Here is a 20,853-nt window from a genome sequence, read left to right as displayed (position 1 = left end):
CAGTACTTGAACCAGCGTCATCAAGGATGTGAATCATCTATCACGTAGTTAACAACATAAGAGCTCACAAAACACAGAACCAACTCATGGTAAACATGGTATCCATTGTCAATCCTCACTACATCTACTCATCCTAATCCCTATGATATATCAACAACTAACTCCCCTTATCCCCGCCTATCGTTAACACTAATTAAAGTGAATCCAAAATTGGCCGTTCTATTAACTGAGAAACCAAAAAAAGGAACAAGACGCAATATGACGCTTGCGCAGTGCGGGTATGATCAAAAACCAGGATAAGAGAAACCCCCATAGATGAATCGTGCGAAATACACCAAAAAAAAAAAAGCTTGCCCAACTCCTTGCTTTGTGTCCCAGATGCTGTTGATTGTAATGATGATTATGTTGTATGTCTTGGGAGAAAAGAGAAACTCCTGGTGGGGTGATATGTGAACGAGTTATGAGATGGGTATAATGTGAAGGCATGCTGGTTATGCTCTTCTTGTGGTGTTGAAACATAGGAAATGAAACGCCGTTTGGGTCGGTGAGTCATAAATCGTTATTATCGTTCCCGTATGTGTATGAATTGTGAAAATGTGGTAGGTAAGCCACATGGTTGTGGAGTTTATTCGAGCATTTCCGAGTGACGTCGAATGTCCTCGTCGCTCAAAGCGCTCATCCAGAGACAGCGTTCAGTGATGCCTTCAATGGGCTGGAACTTGTATCGGGTGCTAGCCTCCAACAACCTAAGCAGTGTCTTGACAACAGAGGCCGCAATGCGACATCGTTCAAAGTTGATCAGGGGAGGCGTTGTAGGTGAACCAGCCATCTCAGATGGTCGCTGAGCATTGTAAAGCAGATCGTGGGTATAAATGCCGACGAAAGGAATGCAGCCTTGGTCAGAGCCGACCTCCATCTCCGCACGTAGGTTGTAGAAGTTGCGCATGGGGGTGACCAGCTTCTCAAGGTCTTGCAGTGTCTTCAGGTCTTGAGGAGCGACATGCTGCCAGGTCTTGGTGAGTCTAGCGACTTCGTTACTCGACAGGGCGATGGTGAGCTGAGCGAGGGTAGCAAAGTTGCGGTAACGGCGACAGTGAGTAGCGATATGAATGTACTTGGTGATGCATCGTACTCTCTCCTCCAGGCCTTGCGTCAGGACAATCTCAGATATGGCCCATTTGACCATGATGTTAAAGCGCGCAATGACTACTTCAACACCATGGGCGTCAGAGTTACGAAGGAAGTCAACCCACGAGCGAGAGTCGCTATGAGCAGCATCCTTCCAGTTCATGTCAATGAGTTCCTTCCAGTCAATCTCGTTCAGCGCGTCCTTTTCGATGAGTGTGAACTGTTGAGCGAGAATCTCTGAGTCAAAGGCCAGGATGAATGGCAAGTGAGCAGAATACTTGTTGCTCTCGAAGGAGTTTACCTTAGCAACTTGACGAAGTGCATCGGCTGATGTTTGATCAGCTGTCTGAACGTACGCAGCGGTAGGCGTAGTCTCTGGAGTTGGAGGAAGAGGCTTCTGGCCCCAAACTTGATCCTCATGTAACTCAGGGACTGTGAAGCAGTGAGGAGGAGACATCTCCAGTGCTTGCACCAAAGTCATGGGAGGAGAAGGAGGCTTGCGGTTAGGAGGTGGAGCGGGTGAGCCAAGGGGATGAGCAGGGAGCTTCACTCGAGGCAAAATACCATCGCCGTATTCAGAGTCGTCGTATTCGAGGGCTTCTGCAGACATCTCCGATGAAAGATCGCTGTCATCGTCAAGGAAAGATTGATCCTCATCCACTGACGGAGCAGTGTTGCCAGGCTTGATGCCTTCAATGCTCCGAGTCTTCTCAATAAAGTCGTAAGAAGCATGCTGCGAGTCGCCTCCATCTTCGGTATACAAGACGGTCTTGTGTGGTCGAGGCGTTGTTTCTTCATCTGAGCCCTCGAGGATGGACATGTTGGTCCAAGGACGACCCTTTGCCGAGTCTCGATCAAGAATGGGGACAGAAGAGTACGACTCGCGCGAAGAACCAGTCAAGAATGATCTCGCTTCGGTTGTAGGTCTCTCAGGCGAAAGTTTCTGGTCTTGCGGCTCAATCAAAGGCTCTGGTTCACTATCCTCAGGGTCCAGCATGAATGTCTCCCTGACCATCAGCTCTTGTTCATGGTGATTCCTCTTGCGATCCACTTCTGACTGCTCTGAAGCGAGCATGACCTCGCCAATTGTCTGAGGGGGAGCTTGAAGGCTGACAGCCGATTTGTGTGACTTCTTCTCGGGGAGCTTGCCCTCAAGCTTGGCTAAAGCAGACTCGATTCCACCGTCGTCATCATCATCCGGGATTTGAGCCAGTTTCTGTGCCTCTTTTTCGAACGAGGGGCGCATAGCTGGCTTGGATGAGTGAGTGCTGAATAGTGAAAGCTCTCGCTTCGGTTTGTCTGCAAGTTGTCCGACAGAGAAGGCCTCACTTCTAGGCTGCACGTACTCAATGGAGACGACTGAGCCTTGGCCGAAAGAACCACGTCCAAAAGACGCCACCCGAGGGCTCTGCATGAAAGAGCCACGAATGGACTCGGAATATGTTGTCAATGATCCCACAGATTGCGATCTCCTCAACGTAACAGGGTCTAGCTCTCCCACGTTCGTGGCAGCTCGCAGGTCTCCTCCAGGTCGTCGTCGAAGAATTCGCAGAGGCGGTGGCATAGGCTCCTCAGGCTCAGGTTCCGCGATCGATTGTGCAGAGACTGTTGTGGCATCGAAGCTCTGGACTGTGGATCGGCGAGCGAGGCCGTTTGTGAATGAGCTGCGGCGGCGAAGGATCGAGTTCAAAGACCGATGAGTCCTACCAGATTTGTTGCGTTGGTGGTTCTGATACGACACAGGAGGGCGGTTGCGAGTACTTCGAGCTGCTGTCGAGTATGAGACTCGGCTGCCATCCTCTGACATGGGTGCGCTAGTGACAGGGGCGAGGGTCTCGAAGTCAGGGACAAATGGTGGCAGAGGATCTTCATCCAACGATGGCCGAACAACATGTTGGTTGAGGAGGTATGAAGACCGTCGAGGTGTGTTTCCGCCATTGCCAGCAGGAGGAGTAGAGGGAGGAGTTGGATCACCTTCCGTCAACTTAAAAGTATCCGCGAAGGCCTCAACAGAAGCATTGCTGTTAGGAATTCGGTGGAGAAGCGATGGGTCAAAAGGTGTTGTGTCATCCACAATCACAATGGATTTGCTGCCTGTAGTAATAGCCATGTCGCTAACCGGTCGGTGTCTATGTTCGTGTGTAATATGATCATAGGTGGTTGTATCCGTATGAGCAGCCGAGTAGTGAAAGTCCCCGGTAGGAGTTAAAGATGGGTTAGGAGACATTGGTGGTGGCAATCCGCGACGATCAGCTTCAGCAGCAGCCTCATCTCGTACCGCCTTCTTGAAGTCCTCGACGATCTCAGCACCGAGCAAGTCAATTCTGACAGTAGGGCGAGCACCATTAGGTCTATGGCGGCTCTGAGGTACGACAGCCGTTCCAGGGATGCGATTCGTTACTGCGCCACGGGGACCGATGTTGCCAAGGCTAACAAGGCTCCCCTGAGTGGGAGACATGCCTTGTCCCCTAGTGCTCAAGGCTCTTCGAACGGTTCCCAGTAGCTTCTTCATACCATGTCCAGACATCGCGCCAGCGGGTATTCTTTCCTTAACAAGGCTTCGACTTTCAGGGTGAAGGTTGGGCGAAGGTACCAAGCTGGTAGAAAACTCATCCGGTTCCACATCGACAAAAGCCTGGCCAGGAGGTAACAAATTTCCTCGGACAAGACTTCCTCCATATGGGGCTGTCATCATGAACTCTTGATCCTTGAATGACAGTTTATCCGTGCTGTGTTCTCGCAGAGAATCGGTCAAACTGTTGTTGCGCTTGTGAGCAGCTTGGGGTCGTACACGCTTGCCAACAAGGGCACGAGGAGTCGTAGCTACTGGTCCAGTATGGTAGCCTGAAGTCGATACAGGGTGAGCACCCAGAGGGTTCGTCTGATGAGGCTGAGCAGGTTTGATCTTGCTTGGGAAAGAGCACGAAATGATATCCATGCTAGTCATGCTAATTGGCGATGTCTGCTGTTCGGCTGAGTCCCTCGCGGTTTGCCGTTCAGGGGTGCTAGGACGGTGCTCAACCACAACAGAATCTCCAACATGGCCAGCTCGAGAAACATCGGCGATGAAACTGGTTCGTTCGGCAGGACTCTTTCTGAGTGGTAGTAGACTTTCGATACGGGGTGTTTCGCCATCATCACGGTCCCAGAAAGATGGATCCAGACTGGGATCACGATGTCCAGCAATACCACCAGGGGTAATAGGAACGCTGGAATCAAGAGTATCGTCGAAATTCGGGCCATCCCAGTATAGTGCGCAAACCCTTCGCCAACACTTCTTTAACTCTCCAAGAATCTTCAGCTGAACCTTTCGAGACCGGTTGCATTGCGAAAGTTCATCCACAAAATCGTTGAGTAGTTCGCAGAAAGTCTGTCGGAGGTTATAATCCACAACGAAGTCGTCCATAAAATAGTTGAGAATCCAGTGTCGAAGGGCAACAAATGTGCGAACGCGAACAACCATGCCTGTCTCATCATCACGAGCCAAAGCCCAGCGCAGTCTTGCAATAAGCATACGAAGAAGATCCACGGGCTCCAGAAACGCTCGGAAAGTCAGGAAGAAGTCTGAGATAAGTTCGTAATCGAGGAAACTGGGTGATGTGATTTCGGCAACGAGACGCGGTGGTGTGGCAGCTATAACAGCACCAGTTGCTGCGGAATATTTGACTAAGGTTCGATCATCGCAGGCCGGCTTAAATGTGAGATCATCGAACATGGCGGGTTCAACTTTAGAATTCGATTGATAGCTTGGGCGAATGGTTCGAGAAGGTTGTGTAGTTGAAGGAGTCTGAGTCATAGCGGATATATTTCGAGAAATTCGCAACATCGGTACAGCCATAGAACTCGGCCTCCTTGAAGATGTTATATCAGGATGCGAGCTATTTAGCACTCCCTGAGGTCGGCTCAGTAGCGAGGCGCTACTTGAGCGAAACTCCTCAGTGGGAGCGTACGAGGATCCACGAATCATTGGTGTGCCTCTTCCCGTGAATCGGGGAACTCCTATGCGCCACGAAGGTATCGTAATGTCGAGAAGAGGATCAGAAGTCGAATCGAAATCTTCCATAGTCCGAGGTCGGTATTCCTCCAATGGCTTCGAAATGACGATCTTGAAGGCCCCGGGTTCCGAATCTTTCGCAGCGGACACCTCGTGAACCGTGCTATCGGAGAGGGCGCGTCGATGTTTCACGGGCCGGAGCGGATACTGAGAATCGTGATCGAAGTATGATCGGTTACCGCCATAGGGTGAAGGTTCCGGTGTTGGTGTCCACTGACTAACGTGAAGTTCACTCGTCTCGTCTAGAAGTTGTTTACTAGAGATCGCATCCAAGCCTGCGGTACTGGGAGGTGTAATCGGAAAGACGAATTGAGGCTGAGGAGTTCGCTGGTACGCAGGGCGAACGGTCGGCCTGGAGAATGAGAGTCAGTCGTTTGTGGAACGCAGATGTCAAAAATACGAGCGAGCGTCGTGTTTCGTGCCAGCCACGTTGCTATCCCCAAGGCGACAGGTAGAAGGGATCACAATAAGAGCTCAGCTAAGACATCTCCCCACAAAGCGCAAGCAAAGACCGCAGAGTGAAGGGAGAGCGGGGATGTGGCTGGTAGTGACATTTCCCAAGGGATAAATGAGGCACTAGATGGAAACACGCGATAAATCAACCCTTCACTTACCTCAAATATATCCGACCATTGTTCCCGACGTTGGCGACAGTGAATTGACGTCCTTCACGACCTGCCGATCCACCGTCTGGAGTTATCTCCCATCGGGACAGACTGCCCTGATTATCTAGGCTGGAATCTGAGTCCTTGAGACTTCGAGTTGTGGGTTTCTTCTGGTGTATTCTTCGTTCTGAGAGAGGAACCAAGGGTTTCGCAACAATAGTCGTGGGCATGCGCGCGGTGTTGGTGGACCTAACAGAAGGCCACTTACTGGGCGTCGAGAAGCCAGGGCTGGTGTTTTCCTTTTTCTTGAGTGCTGCTACGGCAGCAGTCACGTTGGGGGCTGCGACAGCGATAGCGCCTGAGCCGGAACGAGACCTTGACTGATCCTTCGATTTGGTTGACAACGGATCCTTGACAGTAGTTGCAGCTGGAGGAGGTGATGGTATAGGGACTGGGACTGGGGGCGGCGCGCTGAGACCAGACGCTGGTGTCAGCGGGTCCGCGGACGTCGAAGACTCCAGGGCCTCCATGACACGGCAAGGCCGCTCGCAGGCGCGTTGCCTGTCGTCACGTCAGGAGAGGGCAGAGCTGACGGTGCTCAAAGCGATAGAGGAGCTGGCAATCAAGGCATTGAGTTAGCAGCGAGCGTTTCAGAGGTTGAGTAAGTCGGCGCGCATATCGTGGGTTATGCTGGGCGCGCGTGGTGGAGAGAGATCGAGACAAGATGGAAATGAATGGGGAAGGGAAAGAGAGAATAAAGGGAACGCGGCGAGTCCGAACTGGAGAAGTGATTGATATGAAAAGAGAGAGAATTAGTTGGCTTGTGCCATCCCACCATCAACAACATTAGATTGCCATGTTATGCTAGTTAGTCCAAGTGTGCTGTGCACTGTAATTAATTACCAGTAACCAGACCAACCTGAGGCCTGGCGAGACAGACAAGCATGGAGTACCTTGTCGAGTTTCGAACATAGACAATCTTGAAAAGGGTGGATCTGATGTCATAAAGTAACAATAAAACCAAACTTACATGATAAAGCCATAAAGCAAAAAGAGACTCGACTCGATTCTAAGGAAGAGTTGCTGTTGTTGTCGTTGACATTCGAGTGCCGGATAATTTCAATGATCGTCGGAGCAAGACAGTTCAGCTCAATCAGAGACAGAGGGGTCGTGGCTGTAGAGAGAGAATCGAAATAAGAACGTGTAACTTTGTTTAGTGAATAACGGGCACACGATACAACACAATAGACCCTGGTCAAAGCCCTTTTGTCTCTCTCACACACGTTCAAAAAGCAAAGATAAGGGGAGAGAAAGAAGAAAAGAGACCTTTTTCTCAAGAGGCAATTTGGGGGAAACTCAAAAACCTCTCTCAGAGAGGCCAGAAAGAGAGAGTGCGGACGGGAGATGGGCCTTGAATGGCGCGGGCTGGACCTGAACTCGGGTTGGCACATGGGATGGGATAGAGGGTGTGGGGCTGTATTAGTCTAGCACTTAAGAATAGCAGTAATTGATTCAGGTCATCTTGTAGCTGTACTGCAATCTCAGTGAGAGTGCAGTCGAGCTGAAGGTAGAGATACTTTCAACCGCTGTATTCCTCTCAGAGCCGAACCCAGTGGAAGGGTTGCTGGTGGGTTAGTCCATCTCTCTCCCGTCTTTCAAAGTCGAGTTCATAAGTCTGATTGGCGATTCCAGCTTCAGCTAAACTTGACACGAACTGTTTGCCTCAAGCTAAACAAAAGCAGGGAGTCATGAACAGCAATTCGTATCTCTCTCTCTCTCTTCTCAAGTAACTCATCATAATAGTCACAAGATGAGGTCTTACTTGAGCAAAAAAGCAAAGAGCAGGGTATGTCCATGGCGTTGGTTACCACGCTTCGTCTTCACAAGCCTCAATCGGTACACAAAAGTATCGAGTACCCGCCGTTCATCCCTCAACGGTTCAACCGCTCGGCCCGCGTCGCATACAAAATATCCCCTGCAAACCCCAGCCATTTGCATATCCATAGGTACTCTGTACCTGTACCTCTGCCATGCTTTTACGTTGCAGCCAGAAAACCCGCCAAAAGTACCTACTACGTACCACGGCACACTCGAGTCAATATTCGTACAGATTTTCCTCTGTTGGGCGGCGGAGCTAAGGTGGGAGCTCTAGAGTTAATGCCCAGTTTTGTCGATCAGAGGGGATATCTTGGGTATCAATTCTGATAGAGTTTTTGCAATCTGATCAGAACGTTCCATGAGGGGATTTTCTTGCAGACGTTGGTTGATTGAGGGACTGTACGACAATTACTGCACTATGACTACAGGCGGGGGTTGAGAGCGAAATCGTTCCAGAAAGAGAATCCCATGACCGAGGATGCAGCGCAGCTAATGCATCATGCATGAGCCCATCACGTTTTCTACTCTTGGCGTTAGTATCCGTGTGTTTTCATCACAATCAGTCACTATTCTCTCATCTGTTTTCTTCCATCTTGAAACTGACAACATTTGAGAATCATTCCATTTCTCTCTCGCGCGATCTGATCCTCCCTACACGTGCCATGCATCCATGACAAGGCATGAGATCCTTGGAAATCAGACCAAGCCAAAAAGCCTAGGCCGAACTTTAAGCTCTGATTCGACACCAACTGCTTGGGTGCCCGGGGAAGCATCCGTGGGTCTTTTCCTGTCTCGGTAGTCAAGGTTCAGGTCTCGGTCTAGGGTCTAGGGTACAAATTCCAACGAGGTCGATGTCGACTTTAATGCAGAGAATCAATTGTCTTGAAGTTGACGTGTAATTCTGCAGCCTTATCAAGGTCTCACTCAACTTCTCACTCAGCCTTTGTCTTACTTGAAGGACCCGCATCTCGGTAGAAGGTGCATGTTGTGGCCTGTAAATATGCAGTGCTACGATGAATCGCCTTGCATGAGGCTACCTAGTTCGCCGAATAGAGCAAATCGCCGATGCTATTTATTACAATACAACATCCACCAGTCCAAGAGCCATTCGTCACGATATCGTTTTCAGCATCAACATCAACGATAAATATGCGCCAGATCAAAGAACCCATATACCTGCATACTCACTAGCACAAAGAGCCTCCAATGGCCACTCTTGACTCAGCAAACATGTGGTGTACCCGTCCCTTCAACTTCAACCACTAAATATCCATCACCACGAGTCAGTCAAAGCCTCAATATCCAACCATTTGCCTTGCCGCGGGGTTCCCGTCCGACACCACGCATACAATTCTCTCTTTCAGCACCTATCGACACATTCTTTGTCGCCTCCGCTGCCTCGGCCGAGTCAAGATCTGGAAAGTAGTTCGTAAGTATACTGTAGCTTAAGGCCCGCGCCGATTCCGATGAACCGCTCCGCCCGAGCCCAGCCACTTTTTCTTCTTTCGACTGGTTCATGCTGCTTCTGCGGAATGCGGCATAGTTATCGTTACTTGGCAAGTGGACGAGTATCCATTCTCGCGTGCGTGCTTCAAGGTTCCCATGCTCACGTATTGCCTTTCAGCCGCTTGAAGCGATGGCCATGTGATCGGCTACCTACCTATGTAACATCGCCAATGAGCTACCCTATTACTTTGGATCGCCAACGGAACACAGCAGAGCACGACCGATCATAGCTGAACCCTACCACTGAATGTTGACGGACAGTAAGCTACCTGATAGCAGCATTGCCACGGTATATATGCAAAGTGAACCATGGAGAAGAACATGCCAAAAACACATGACAAATAGTCAAAGTTTAGGGCTGATTAATACTAAACTTATCTTAAAAGTTACCGAACATAAGAGTACTTCGCAGATATGTAAGGTAGTCAGAACCTGAGCTTTTGTTATACTAAATTATCTAAATCTAGTCTAATTATGTTATCTCTTTAGACCACTAGTCTACCGAGCCCATGAGCCCTGCATCTTGGTCAACACCAAGTTTGAAAATTTATCCGCAAAGGCAGCACTGTCTTGATTCATCCTAGCCTCTGAAATGAATGCAATGATAGGCTTGATGCCGATGCCAACATGGTCTCCTCCTGCATGCTCATGAATACGAGCCAGGGCTTGCTCGATGCTTCCGGCCGGGACGCCGCTCGATGAATGCAGCACTGTTTGCAATTCACGAAGGTTCGAAACTGTAGGCACGCGCACGTCCTTTTCGAAGTCCTTTGCAATATCGAGCTCCTTGAGAACATTGGGTTGAGAGGTGGTTGCTAAGACTAGCAGACGGTGCCCCTGCGTGAGTAGTTAGCTAAAGTGAACGTTGCTACCATATGAATAAAACTTACGTTGATAGGAGGGCTTGTAATCAAAGCAGACAATGTACCGAGGACTGTCATTGAGAAGCGAGGCCCAATAGGGTTCCATCCGATCAGTTGCTCAATGCTATCCAAGATCACTACACTGACAGCGGACTTTTGTGCATCGCTGAAGGTCTTGTGAATAAATTCAGACTTGGCGAAGTCGTCACGGTACCCGGCGAGCTTTTGCGGCGTGATCATTCTGATAAATGGGATGTCTGACAGCTTCGCGATGTGTGCAGTTAGGGCTGTCTTGCCGCTTCCTTGGGCGCCATGAAAGATGATCGAAGAGGTTAGTTTTTCAGAGTCTTCCTTGACCATGTGCGCAACACCAAGCATGTCATTCAGGATACGTTGAATGTCTGGTGAATAATGAATGATATCCTGAGAGAGAGCCGCCTCTAATTCTGCCTCCGAGGCGCCGTATGCTGGCCTGACCTCGCTGAGAGCCAGTAAGAAGTCGCTCCACTTGACTTTCATGTGCTCGATATCCTTTGTAACAGTGATCTGGTTGGCATCAGTGTGCCGAGAGAATGCACTGGCTGCTGCTGCCTTGACCAGACCAGCAATTTCAGCACCGGAGTAGTTCTTGGTCAGGCGAGCAAGCTCAGCCAAGTCGACGTCGTGGTCCAAGATGTCGTTCTTGGCAAATTTGGAGGTGTGAATCTTGATGATACCAAATCGACCCTCTTCATCAGGAAGAGAGATCTCTAGCTGGACTTCTAGACGTCCGGGTCGTAGCAAAGCCTCGTCGATCATATCCTTTCGATTGGTCATGCCGATCAAAAGGATATTGTTAAGTTTGTCCACGCCATCGAGTTTGGCAAGGAGCTGGTTGACAACAGTATCACCAACACCTGTGCCGCCACCAGATCCAGAACCTCGCTGCTTACAAACAGCATCAAGCTCATCAAAGATGATGATGTGAAGACCACTCTCGTCTCCCTTTTCCTTGTACTCTTTCTCTGCATCTGCGAACAGCTTTCTGATGTTCTCCTCGGATTGACCAACAAACTTATTCAGCACTTCGGGGCCATTGACAATCTTAGGTGGATGGGCGTTTAGAGTTTTGCCTAATTGTCGGGCAATCAGTGTTTTACCAGTTCCTGGGGGCCCATAAAGTAGTAGTCCCTTGACGTGATCGATACCCATCTTGGCAACTATACCAGGAGGAAAAATACGAGACGCAAACACACGACGGAAAATGGTAGAAATCTGAGTGTCCAAACCACCAATTCCAAGATCATCAAACTTGAAACTAGGAGCGAAGATGGCGCTGGCGTTGGGCTTGTTCACCGAAGGCTTGAGTTTGAAGCCATCTCCTGTTTTGGCGTGGAAGAACACCTTGCTTTGGGGAATCAGGATACCTCTGGCATTGGGGTCCTGGTTCTTTTGTTCCGCTTCTGAAGACGTGTCCAAACCCGTGAGAACCACGGACTCGACGACGACGAGAAGAGGAATGTTGCGATGGTCCATAAGCATGCGTTGGCCAGGGGCAAGCACTTGGTTCTGGTAGGAGTCTATGAAGAGCTTAGAGAGCTCTTCCTCATCGTAGGGAACGTCTGTCTTCTTGTTTTGGGTTCTGAAAGTGATCGAAAGCTCGACCGTGCCAAGATAGGCGTCGGAACGAGCGCTGAAAGGATTGTAGATCTCGCCGATGAATTCGTCCCTCATGGTGATGCCGGCCCATGTTCGTTGAGCGTCTGTGAGACTAATACCGCCTCTGGGGAAGCCAGGGATAGGTGTAGCAGTAACGACGTATTCGCCAACGGGTTGGCCTCCACGGATGAGGATGTGATGATCAGAGCCATCTCGGTTGGGAGGGAAGTCTTCGGGTGAGACGGCGCATCTTCACTAGTCATTAGCTTTATCCAGGCTGTTATTATTGCAAAGAGCGGACTTACTTGTTGTTGTAAACGAACTTGGTCCTTAGAGTCTTATCTTCGATTGTCTCAACGTGCAGTCGCGCTGCCCGAGGCTGAGCCCCCTGCTGCCCTGGATGGGGACGATAGGGACGATTCATAGCTAGTAGGAGAGCGAAGTGATGAAATGGTTAGGGAGGTGATTACAGTTGGTGGCGATGTCAAAAGGAGGGACAAGTTTGGGTAAGCAAGGTGTGTTGTTACAATCCCAAAACGCATTCGATGCAGGGGAAGCTATCCACCTTAAGTAAGTCGAGTCCCCTAAGGACAGTTTTAGGTGGCGATCGCAGCTCAATGGCGGGGTCTTACCTGTGACACAGCCTCTGACACAGGCGGGTGACGACACGGCCCCCACTAATGGAAGTTACCTAAAGTTACCTAAACTTGGGGAAGGGTCCTCAAAGAAGGTCTAAAGTTAGCTAAACCTTGACTTCCATTCTCCTAATATCATCAAAATGCCACTGTAAGTACATATTGCTCAAGTACCTACTTGACACGTAAGCTAACTCTCTATAGACACTTACTAGGGAAGAAGTCGTGGAACGTTTACAATGCCGACAACATCGCCCGCGTCCGTCGCGACGAAGCCGCCGCAAAGGCAGCCGAAGAAGCTGAGGAGCAGCGCATGCAAGAGATAGATGCGCAACGGCGCTTAGCTATTCTTCGAGGTGAAGTACCACCGCCGATCGAAGACGATGAACCACCAAAAGACGAGGAGCCTCCTGTTCGTGATCGCGATGCATTGCAAAGAACGAGTATGCGACGAAAGCGAAAGCGACCAGGCGAGGACGATACAGACTTTGAGATGCGGCTAGCAAGGGAGAATGACAACTCGGCTCTTGTTAGGATAGAGTCTGAGAAGAAGAGCACAAGCTCCGCGCCCATCGTGGATCATAATGGACATATTGATCTTCTGGGCGATGAGAAGTCAAGAACTCATGCTGAGAAGAATGAGGAGGCTGAGAGGGAAGCCAAGAAGAAAAAGCAGAGCTACGAGGACCAGTACACAATGCGCTTCTTGAATGCTACGGGAAAGGATGGCGTTCTTAAACCATGGTACTCTCAGTCTGACGCTGCAGCCCCTGATGCCTCGTCAAAAGACGTATGGGGAAACCAGGACCCTAATCGCAAAGAACGAGATGCCAAGCGCATAGTATCTAACGATCCTCTCGCTATGATGAAAAAGGGAGCTTCCAAGGTTCGAGAGATCAAACAGGAGAGGAAGCGTTTCCAGGAAGAAAGAGAAGAAGAGTTGAAGCAGATGCGCCGCGATGAACGACACCGTGAGAAACGGCGTAGAAGGCAACATGAAAGGGATAGGAGTAGAGAGCGACATAGGAGTCGCGAACGTGGTGAGGAAAGGTCTCCCAGTCGTCATGAGCGGAGACACAGATCAAGAGAAGGAAGACATAGCCATAGTGGTCATGCGGATTCACGAAGTCGAAGACATGAGCGTCACGATAGAGAAGGGTCACGGCACGAGAGAAAGCGCTACGAGGAGAGTGAACAACGAAAAGAGAGACATCGGGGAGATGACGAGCCTCATAAGAGAGACTCGCGATCTTCAGAGAGGGTTGGTCATGAACGACGACGGCACCATTCGAAAAACTAATAGCTTAGCATAAGATACCCTTTCAATGATTTTCACGACTTGTACCCTTCGACATGTTCGTATTAGGTTTGACTACATGCTGGTTAGGGAGATACTAACTCTCACTCGAAGGCTCTGTGCCCTTTGACGCACGTCATGAGTCTTACTTGACATCGTGACTAGGACCGAGGCGCCATGTTTATGATGATGATTTGTTGTCGATAGTGTATTGGAGCTCCAGAGGTAGTGACCAGATCGTTTGATGAAAGGGTTCAGCTCAATGTGAGGCTATGGCGTGAAAGAAGCCTGCACAGCACCTCAGTAAGAACACATACCAGCTCAATTGGGAAACACTCCTGTCCTCACTGTTGCCTATCTCGATGATTTAGTTGAGAACTTTGAAGACAAAGTTCGTAGAGTTCACATGATGTTGGAAAGATCGTGTAATTATTTGATCTGCGCATGTCCATTAGGCAGCATCTCTATTTCAGGCGATGGGGTATATTACATCAAATACTAAAAAGTCAAACTAAGAAGCTCGTCCAAACACGTTGCCTACTCATTGCTTCCCTCTACCCACGGCAACCTGATCTCAACAGGCTGCATGTGAGCCTCAACCATCTCAGCCACCTTCCTCGTCTCCAATCCTTTCAACGCCTCTCTAATCCTCACATACGTCTCCTCACTCAGCCCCTCCTTACGATCACAGTAGATATCAACACCCTCCTTCGTAAACACCGTAGGGGCAAACCACGTAACAGCCCATCTCTCCTTAACGCCCTCTGAAGTGACTGCCTCGCCCCAGCCCAGTAGCTCCCAGTGCGTGTTGACAAAGACAAGCCATCCTTTACCTCGCCAGTCCCATCCGATAGACGAAGCTTGTGTGTCGATGCCCTGGACTGTTTTGAGCGTTCCGTCCTTGGAGAGCGGCTCGTACTCGACGAGGTCGTCGATACGGGGTCGGCCATCTGCGGTTCCGGGGAGGAGTTTGTATGTGATGCGGACGTTGCGGGCATCACGCCACATGCTCAGCGTCGAGTGCGTGACGCTCCATGTTGTGGTGATCCAGTCAAGCGTTGGAGGGTCCACGGGAGGTGAGTTTTTGGTAGATGGTGCATATTTGGTAGGGGGATTGAGCTTGATGGGCTTTGGATCGGTCATGATGCTGTTGTGTAGTGGTGTAGATTCAATGACGTGTGTTCCAGTTGGCAAAAAGAAGCAACGAAAATGTTAGTTTAGATGGGATGAAACTAGGTAAGGATCAGTATATTAGACTACTTTCGTGAGAAGAACAGATGGATTCACATGAAAAAAATTGCAAGGTTGATTGATAATGAGATGGCCTGCTTGGTACCTAATTTCTTCACAAGCAAGAAATGAAACACGCCAGGCTTCGGGTGGCCGCAGATCTGTTACACAAACACCAGGGAAAATCCATCGTCATTCGTCGACCTTCGTTAAATCTTCCGACTGCATAACTTATCCTAGCCTATTTGTTTCTAATTAAGTCTCGTCGGGGCCCTTTGATCATCAGTCTGATGTCACTGATATTTCGTTTCTCTCTCAAAACATTGGTTGCGATACTGTCCAGCTTCAAGGCATGAAAGGTATTGCGCCATAGTCTGGTATATCTGTATCAATAATTTTGATTTCATACGTAAAACCAGGAGCCACGGTTTATGCCATGATCATAATTTTGTTCTTACATATTTTCTAATCCTTGTTGTTTGTAAATGCCGTTGGATGCCCAGACGAACGGACAGGCGCAAGAGTCAAGCCACAATAGCTGCCCAACAGCCACAACTCCACAATCAGCCTCAACCCCAGATTCCATTTGCACCAGACACACCTCATTCTTTCCACCGTCTCACTTGACTCACTTCACTCATTAATCTCCTCATTTCACTCACTCAAGGGGACGCTTACTGCTGTCTGCCTTACTATTCAAGTGAATCACACTCAAACACGTTCCTTTTCACGCTTTCAAGATGGACGCCACAGAAAACGACGTGGAAGTATCTGATGACGACCTCATGGCTCAGATGGGCTTCTCATCCTTCGGCGCTGCATCACCACCTTCCAAGCGCCGTCGCTACAATCCAAATGCAGATGCTCTACTGCCGTCCAAGTCATCGGCAACCGGCGCAAACTCCACGGCTTTGGGAACCGGCTCAAACAAGGATGAGATTTCGCTGGACGACGACAACGAAGGAAATGCCAACCCAGAACAGAAAGTGCCAGCGCAAGCGCGCCCGGCTAGCCTACCCCAGAGACCTGCTCCGGCGCAAGCCACGCCTCAAGGCCAGCACTCAGGCGCACATGGGGCCAGGGGTAATAAGTTCACTGGTTACTACGACCGCCTGTCTAACGAGAACCCCTGGGAAAAGATCGAGAAGGCTCGGGGCTTGACGACAAGAGGAACGTGGATCACTCGAAATGCTGGAAACGCTGCGACGACAGGTGATGCTCCTGCTTGAAGCATCGACATCGACGGACAACTGCTAATGCACATGGATTATACGAACTGAACGTTGTCAAGATGCAAACCTCATTAGTATGGACTACCTCGGGAAGCGCTTGACGCCGTACTATGATGCCGTGGCTCACATTCAACCAGAGGCAGATTTTGATATCAAATATCGTGTCACGTGGTACATCATGTGATATATGAACAGGGGTCTAACAACCTCCGAGTACCATTACGACGGGACTTCAACTCACTACGCCAATATGCCTCATATCACATGCTTGTCCTTACTCAGACTGGCTCATCGATGGTCTGGAGGGGCGTGGGGAGCAGGTCAATCACATCTACGGGGGGGTTATCACATCAATTGGTCCCAGGGCTATGCCTTCAGTCAACGAAGGGAAACGAGATATTGCTTGCTATGAGACTCCATACTCCAGTCGAGATATCCACAAAGAAAACCTTCTTACAGATCCTGGCTCCTCCCAAGATGGTCCCATCCGCTCTCCAGGCTCGCCGCGTTACCCAATGGAGCGATATCATCGTCGCTGCCTCTCCTGATTGGGGCAAGCGTCTTAAATATACTGCTTTGCGAGTCCGCTACTTTTCTCCATCCTGTCATATTCTTGCTCCATTGCTTTCCAGGGTTTCTCACTCAGTACACCCCCTCGGCTGCTCCCGCGTCACCCATACCCAGAGAGGTTTCCAAGCACGTCTCCCATGCAGCAATCGGTTCCGACACATCATGTCTTGCTGCAAACCCGCTGACGCTATCCCCTGGCACCCCACAGGAGCTGGGGAGGAGGTGTATTTTTAACAACCGCCCCTAGATCGTTCAGTTCATCCAATCATAAGCCATAAGTCGTGAAAAAGCCGCCCATCTTCGCCCTCTCCGCGTGTTTTCCCCCACACCTGCCCCAGAAGCCATGAGGCTGGCGTTCCTGGCTAAGAACTGCCCACACGCCTGCCTTGTCGCTCTGCTTAAAAGCAGCAAGACACCGCGCGCCAGGCGGCTCAATTGCCGCGCTTAGTGACCCTGATTTCAACGTCACCTCACGCTCCCCTTGCATGAACGAGTAGTTCATGCAGGTCGGGATTGAGGGTGGCATGACAAGCGTGAAATACTCACTAAATACAAAAACAATTAACCTTGAAATTCTGGGAATCTGATTATCGTGTGTTCCTGCATTTTGCAGTGAAACTATGTGCGCAAGTAGGAAATTTTGGTGAATCGTATGGCCGAAAGTTGCTCGCTAAGTAAAGTTTTTGGTCGTAAAAGTTCAAAATGCCGCTCCAAAGAAAGTTCCCAGGAAACAATCAGTTCTCAGGGGATGGAAAACGGGCGCGGGCCTTGCTGTACTCCTTGCCATGTTTGCGCGAAGCTTTGGTCTTCAGCGAGCTATGATGGTGGGTTAGTCTCAATTCGCTTCACTTTAACTCTGCGATTTGATCTTGCCTCGCGTAACAAACTGCAGTTGCGTTTGCCATACGGTGCAAAAAAGTCGCGAAGTTTGTTCGACTTACCCAACTTTCTTTTGTGTCCACTCAAGATCGCTGCGCACCTCATGGGCATCTCGCATACCCTCCTGGAAGCGCTCACGAGTCTTCGCAAGACGAGCCTGCGCCTTCTTCTGAAGCTCCATAAGCTCGCGGTGCTTGGCATTCATTTTACCAGATCTGCCCACAAACCGAGTCAGTATACATACTGGCCAAATGTCTTTTGCCGCTTACGGCAAGCCTGTGTAACTCTTTGCAAATATCGTCGAACAAACATAGTCTGCGTCGCATCTGTGGAAATTGGGTGGGAGATCCACTTACGTCTGAGCTTGCATGGCCATACTACGGTCAAGGGGGATTGGGTCAAAAGAGTTGGCAAAGCGGTCTTGCATGTACTCCTGGAAGTCAACGCCGCTAGCGGAGCGAGTGCTTTCATATTCGCCGTATCCGCCAGAATATTGGTACCCGGACGAGGTAGCCGAGTATCCACCATTGCTGTAGGAGGGGATGCCCGAGGCGGAGCTAACCGAGTCATCACATTCCGGAGGCGAGACGGAATACTGGCTGTAGGTGGGGTATTGGGAGCCCTTGGAGGGAACGGGAAGAGGCATGGAGTAGCCCACAGGAGTGTAATGAGAAGACATGGTGATTATTTGATAGAGAAGAAGATGTGTGTATGCCAATTGAATACTTCGACAAGTGATCCGAGTGATGGTTCAAGGTTGAGTAGGCTGAGGACAAGTGAAGATCAGTTGAAGTATGAGAGTCGTGTATCAAGACAACAAGACAAGAAGACTATGTATAAGTGCTGGGCAAGTTGGGACTTCAAGTCAGGAGCTGGTTGAAGAGTGATGAGAAAGGAAGAAGAAGAAGAAAGCCTCAACAGCATCAACTCTGGCCTTTTTATACTTCTTCAGAAACCTTGATCGGCCAAACCGGAAGAACTTCAGGATAACTCATCTTGACACTATTCGTCAATGAATGACGATTAACCCCGCCCATGAGGGCGTGCCATAGGATATGACAGGATGATGGCATGGTCCTGAGGGTGATGAGAGGCTAGACGAGACGATCACGACGAGATGCACATGTGTGGGCCATCACGGACGGCAACGATATGACAAGGTAACGAAACTTCAAAACTAGGATTACTAGGAGGGCGACTAGGGAGGCTAGAAGCGGCAAAGAGCCTTGGAAAGGTAATGAAATGTCAGAGAACTATCCGAGATGTACTGCCGTTTGACATCCGAGCCAACGAAAGAGAAGAGTAATGGAACATGCTCAAGATAGGGCTTTTGGGGGAGGGTGAAGATAGAGAAAGACCAATCTTTGAATAAGACGCAACCTAAAGAAAAGCGTGGCTTTAAGATACTTCGAAGGACACTGCTTTGACAAATGCAGTGCCGTTGAAACTGTAAACGCCTTTGAGCTACGCCGTTGGCTGGGTGTAACAAGACCAGCCTAGGATGAGCATGGACATGTGCATATGCCGAGAGTGAGGACTGCAATCTTAGATGTCAGATGTAACAATTAAGAGAGTAAAAAAATGGAGACCGTCTTGGATCCAAATCGATATTTACCGGGCAAGTTTAGGGGAGAGACTGGTGAGAAGTGCTTGACAGGGCAATGGATATGTGTCAAAGATGGCGCCGGGCAGAACATGACGATACCATGTGCCAGTGGGCAATTAACAAAAGAGAAAAAATGCGTCTGTGTGCCAGAGCGGAGACCGAGAGAAGACCCGACTTGGAAGGGACCGAGCCAGACCGTATGGTACAGCAGGAGAAGGGCAAAAGAAAGTAAGATGCTGGTAAGATGCCATGCATATCCGGGTCCATCAACGGACACAAGTGGCTGCACTAGCCCTTGGGTCCAAACGTTGAGAAGGGATAAGGGCCATGTGTATAATTTGTCTTGGGGGCAAAAGTTTTCCCACCGATATTTGCTTGTCTGGAGCGATTGGAGACCGACGGTGTTAGTCGTCTGAGCGTCACGCGCTTGGTCGTTGAGAAGCGGAGGAGGCAAGTCGAGGCCAGGCTTGGATTGGGCTCTTGGTCGAGTGACGTGAGGGACATAGCCAATGTAAACTAGGCTGGCATGCTGCTTTTTTGGTGATAGCTGGTTGCGGACAGAAAGCAGGTAAATGGATCGCAGGTAAGAAAGGACCAAACGGACAGCGCAACGAACGACCTAATCAACGCTGACTGGTTGGAGAGTTGGCTAGATGGACCTAGGTAAGTAAAGTAGACACCAATGCCCACACCCTCACAAAGGCATATCTGTACCATAAAAAGAGTACATCTCAATCGGCCGGGTTCCGGTACCATTTGGAGTAGCGGGTAACATTGGTGGTAGGTGTCTGAAGAAAAAAGACATTGGTTGCCTCACCGTGTAAATGGATATTCGTGAGGGATCACCAACCGCCGGTTAGACCCTTGTCATTCCATCTTCAAATCCAGCTCAAGCGCTCTGGGCAAGGAATAGCAAGATGTCTGCGCGGAGGAGCGGATACTGGAGAATGCAGGCTTCCTGAATGTATCCGCAGTGTAATTTTGGGATGCATTAGGACTGCATCTTGTTCCTTGCTGCAGGGGAGTAGGCAGGACCATGGAGAATGGAGACGGAGGCGGAGAGAGTTGCAAACAAGCGCGCTGACGCTAAGCAAAGCCAAAAGACGAAGTTGATGGAAAAGCAGCCTTGGATTTCCAATCTCGCCCACACCCCCCTCCAATTGCATCTTGTTCGCTGGCGGCGTTTTGACCAAAAAGCCCAGACATGTCTGTCGAGACAGAAGGAAGAAGTAATGATCAAGATAGACCTTGCAACGGTCTGACCGAGGATTGGCTCTCAGCGTCGGTTGACAGGGTGTGAATTGAGAAGCGAACGTAAGGCGGCGGGTCGGGTAGAGGTGCATCAAGCCGGGCAATTTCTGGCATTGTTCTGTCCTGTAACTGTACCTTTACAGGAGAGCACAGGAGGTAAGGTAATGTAGTGATGCGTTGTCAAAACGATTACCAGACGTTGCTGTGACGGTGGGTTTGATATGCAATTGTGTGGTTAGGTTGTATTGTATGGGGTGAAAGACAGACAAGACAAGGTCCGGTATTGAATTCCAGGGACCCGATCGAGGGGTCACCTCAATCGACAGGTGTCTCTGGCACCTTCTCTACGAAGATGGTGTGCCATTTGCAGGTGCGTGCAATACCTTACGTAGTGGAAGCTCTCAAGAAAGGAGGAAGGATCCATTCATCAGATGAGCTGGACGCATCAAGTTGGTGGGATGGTGGGGGAGGAAAGTGCGTG

At 49.8% G+C, this 20,853-nt stretch overlaps 7 protein-coding genes across 11 annotated transcripts; 3 read left to right on the top strand and 4 right to left on the bottom strand.

Moving 5' to 3' along the window:
• Nucleotides 1-65: 65 nt before the first annotated feature.
• On the bottom strand, nucleotides 66-7,229 carry FOXG_12839 (uncharacterized protein). Of its 2 annotated transcripts, XM_018392748.1 has the most exons (3): nucleotides 6,818-7,229; nucleotides 5,797-6,402; nucleotides 66-5,534 (listed from the first exon to the last, which is right to left on the bottom strand). In XM_018392748.1, exons 2-3 carry the CDS (start codon nucleotides 6,315-6,317, stop codon nucleotides 626-628), a joined length of 5,430 nt encoding a protein of 1,809 aa, XP_018251325.1. In that variant the 5' UTR covers nucleotides 6,318-6,402; nucleotides 6,818-7,229; the 3' UTR covers nucleotides 66-625. The 2 variants fall into 2 exon arrangements, with proteins under 2 accessions (XP_018251325.1, XP_018251326.1); XM_018392749.1 differs by lacking the exon at nucleotides 6,818-7,229 and having other exon boundaries at nucleotides 5,797-6,581.
• A 1,953-nt stretch (nucleotides 7,230-9,182) lies between these two features.
• Nucleotides 9,183-12,267, bottom strand: FOXG_12838 (vesicle-fusing ATPase). The gene is made up of 3 exons (XM_018392747.1): nucleotides 11,978-12,267; nucleotides 10,062-11,922; nucleotides 9,183-10,008 (listed from the first exon to the last, which is right to left on the bottom strand). Exons 1-3 carry the CDS (start codon nucleotides 12,094-12,096, stop codon nucleotides 9,670-9,672), a joined length of 2,319 nt encoding a protein of 772 aa, XP_018251324.1. The 5' UTR covers nucleotides 12,097-12,267; the 3' UTR covers nucleotides 9,183-9,669.
• Nucleotides 12,268-12,335: 68 nt separating this feature from the next.
• Nucleotides 12,336-13,953, top strand: FOXG_12837 (uncharacterized protein). 2 transcript variants are annotated; one of them, XM_018392746.1, is made up of 3 exons: nucleotides 12,369-12,458; nucleotides 12,512-13,662; nucleotides 13,719-13,796. In XM_018392746.1, the coding sequence occupies exons 1-2, from the start codon at nucleotides 12,451-12,453 to the stop codon at nucleotides 13,605-13,607; spliced, it is 1,104 nt and encodes a 367-aa protein (XP_018251323.1). In that variant the 5' UTR covers nucleotides 12,369-12,450; the 3' UTR covers nucleotides 13,608-13,662; nucleotides 13,719-13,796. The 2 variants fall into 2 exon arrangements, with proteins under 2 accessions (XP_018251322.1, XP_018251323.1); XM_018392745.1 differs by having other exon boundaries at nucleotides 12,336-12,458; nucleotides 12,512-13,953.
• A 62-nt stretch (nucleotides 13,954-14,015) lies between these two features.
• Nucleotides 14,016-15,153, bottom strand: FOXG_12836 (uncharacterized protein). The gene is made up of 2 exons (XM_018392744.1): nucleotides 14,892-15,153; nucleotides 14,016-14,836 (listed from the first exon to the last, which is right to left on the bottom strand). The coding sequence occupies exon 2, from the start codon at nucleotides 14,745-14,747 to the stop codon at nucleotides 14,142-14,144; it is 606 nt and encodes a 201-aa protein (XP_018251321.1). The 5' UTR covers nucleotides 14,748-14,836; nucleotides 14,892-15,153; the 3' UTR covers nucleotides 14,016-14,141.
• Nucleotides 15,154-15,430: 277 nt separating this feature from the next.
• FOXG_12834 (uncharacterized protein) lies at nucleotides 15,431-20,840 on the bottom strand. Of its 3 annotated transcripts, XM_018392741.1 has the most exons (4): nucleotides 19,131-20,840; nucleotides 17,872-19,052; nucleotides 17,578-17,730; nucleotides 16,393-17,452 (listed from the first exon to the last, which is right to left on the bottom strand). In XM_018392741.1, the coding sequence occupies exons 2-4, from the start codon at nucleotides 18,192-18,194 to the stop codon at nucleotides 17,371-17,373; spliced, it is 558 nt and encodes a 185-aa protein (XP_018251317.1). In that variant the 5' UTR covers nucleotides 18,195-19,052; nucleotides 19,131-20,840; the 3' UTR covers nucleotides 16,393-17,370. The 3 variants fall into 3 exon arrangements, with proteins under 3 accessions (XP_018251316.1, XP_018251318.1, XP_018251317.1); XM_018392740.1 differs by having other exon boundaries at nucleotides 15,431-17,452; nucleotides 17,872-20,840; XM_018392742.1 differs by having other exon boundaries at nucleotides 15,431-17,730; nucleotides 17,872-20,840.
• Nucleotides 15,575-16,250, top strand: FOXG_12835 (uncharacterized protein; the record flags this gene model as incomplete). The annotated part of the gene is made up of 2 exons (XM_018392743.1): nucleotides 15,575-16,046; nucleotides 16,126-16,250. 2 exons carry the CDS (start codon nucleotides 15,575-15,577, stop codon nucleotides 16,248-16,250), a joined length of 597 nt encoding a protein of 198 aa, XP_018251320.1.
• Nucleotides 16,331-16,870, top strand: FOXG_20792 (uncharacterized protein; the record flags this gene model as incomplete). Its single annotated transcript, XM_018401101.1, has 1 exon — nucleotides 16,331-16,870. The coding sequence occupies one exon, from the start codon at nucleotides 16,331-16,333 to the stop codon at nucleotides 16,868-16,870; it is 540 nt and encodes a 179-aa protein (XP_018251319.1).
• Nucleotides 20,841-20,853: the final 13 nt, after the last annotated feature.

This window comes from Fusarium oxysporum, chromosome 9 (assembly GCF_000149955.1).
Source record: "Fusarium oxysporum f. sp. lycopersici 4287 chromosome 9, whole genome shotgun sequence".
Lineage (NCBI taxonomy): Eukaryota > Fungi > Ascomycota > Sordariomycetes > Hypocreales > Nectriaceae > Fusarium > Fusarium oxysporum.
Note: the sequence above shows the minus strand (reverse complement) of the source record. Positions and strands in the feature narration are given on the sequence as shown.

Excerpts from the sequence above, each read along its gene's own strand:
- FOXG_12834 (XM_018392740.1), bottom strand. The coding sequence starts at position 18,194 with ATGTCTTCTCATTACACTCCTGTGGGCTACTCCATGCCTCTTCCCGTT. Across the intron at positions 17,731-17,871 it reads ATGGCCATGCAAGCTCAGAC|ATCTGGTAAAATGAATGCCA; the intron begins GTAAGTGGATCT and ends GTTTGTGGGCAG. Across the intron at positions 17,453-17,577 it reads TGGACACAAAAGAAAGTTGG|CTCGCTGAAGACCAAAGCTT; the intron begins GTAAGTCGAACA and ends CCACCATCATAG.
- FOXG_12839 (XM_018392748.1), bottom strand. The coding sequence starts at position 6,317 with ATGGAGGCCCTGGAGTCTTCGACGTCCGCGGACCCGCTGACACCAGCG. Across the intron at positions 5,535-5,796 it reads AATGGTCGGATATATTTGAG|GCCGACCGTTCGCCCTGCGT; the intron begins GTAAGTGAAGGG and ends CTCATTCTCCAG.
- FOXG_12838 (XM_018392747.1), bottom strand. The coding sequence starts at position 12,096 with ATGAATCGTCCCTATCGTCCCCATCCAGGGCAGCAGGGGGCTCAGCCT. Across the intron at positions 11,923-11,977 it reads AAGTTCGTTTACAACAACAA|ATGCGCCGTCTCACCCGAAG; the intron begins GTAAGTCCGCTC and ends TGACTAGTGAAG. Across the intron at positions 10,009-10,061 it reads TTACAAGCCCTCCTATCAAC|GGGCACCGTCTGCTAGTCTT; the intron begins GTAAGTTTTATT and ends CTACTCACGCAG.
- FOXG_12836 (XM_018392744.1), bottom strand. The coding sequence starts at position 14,747 with ATGACCGATCCAAAGCCCATCAAGCTCAATCCCCCTACCAAATATGCA.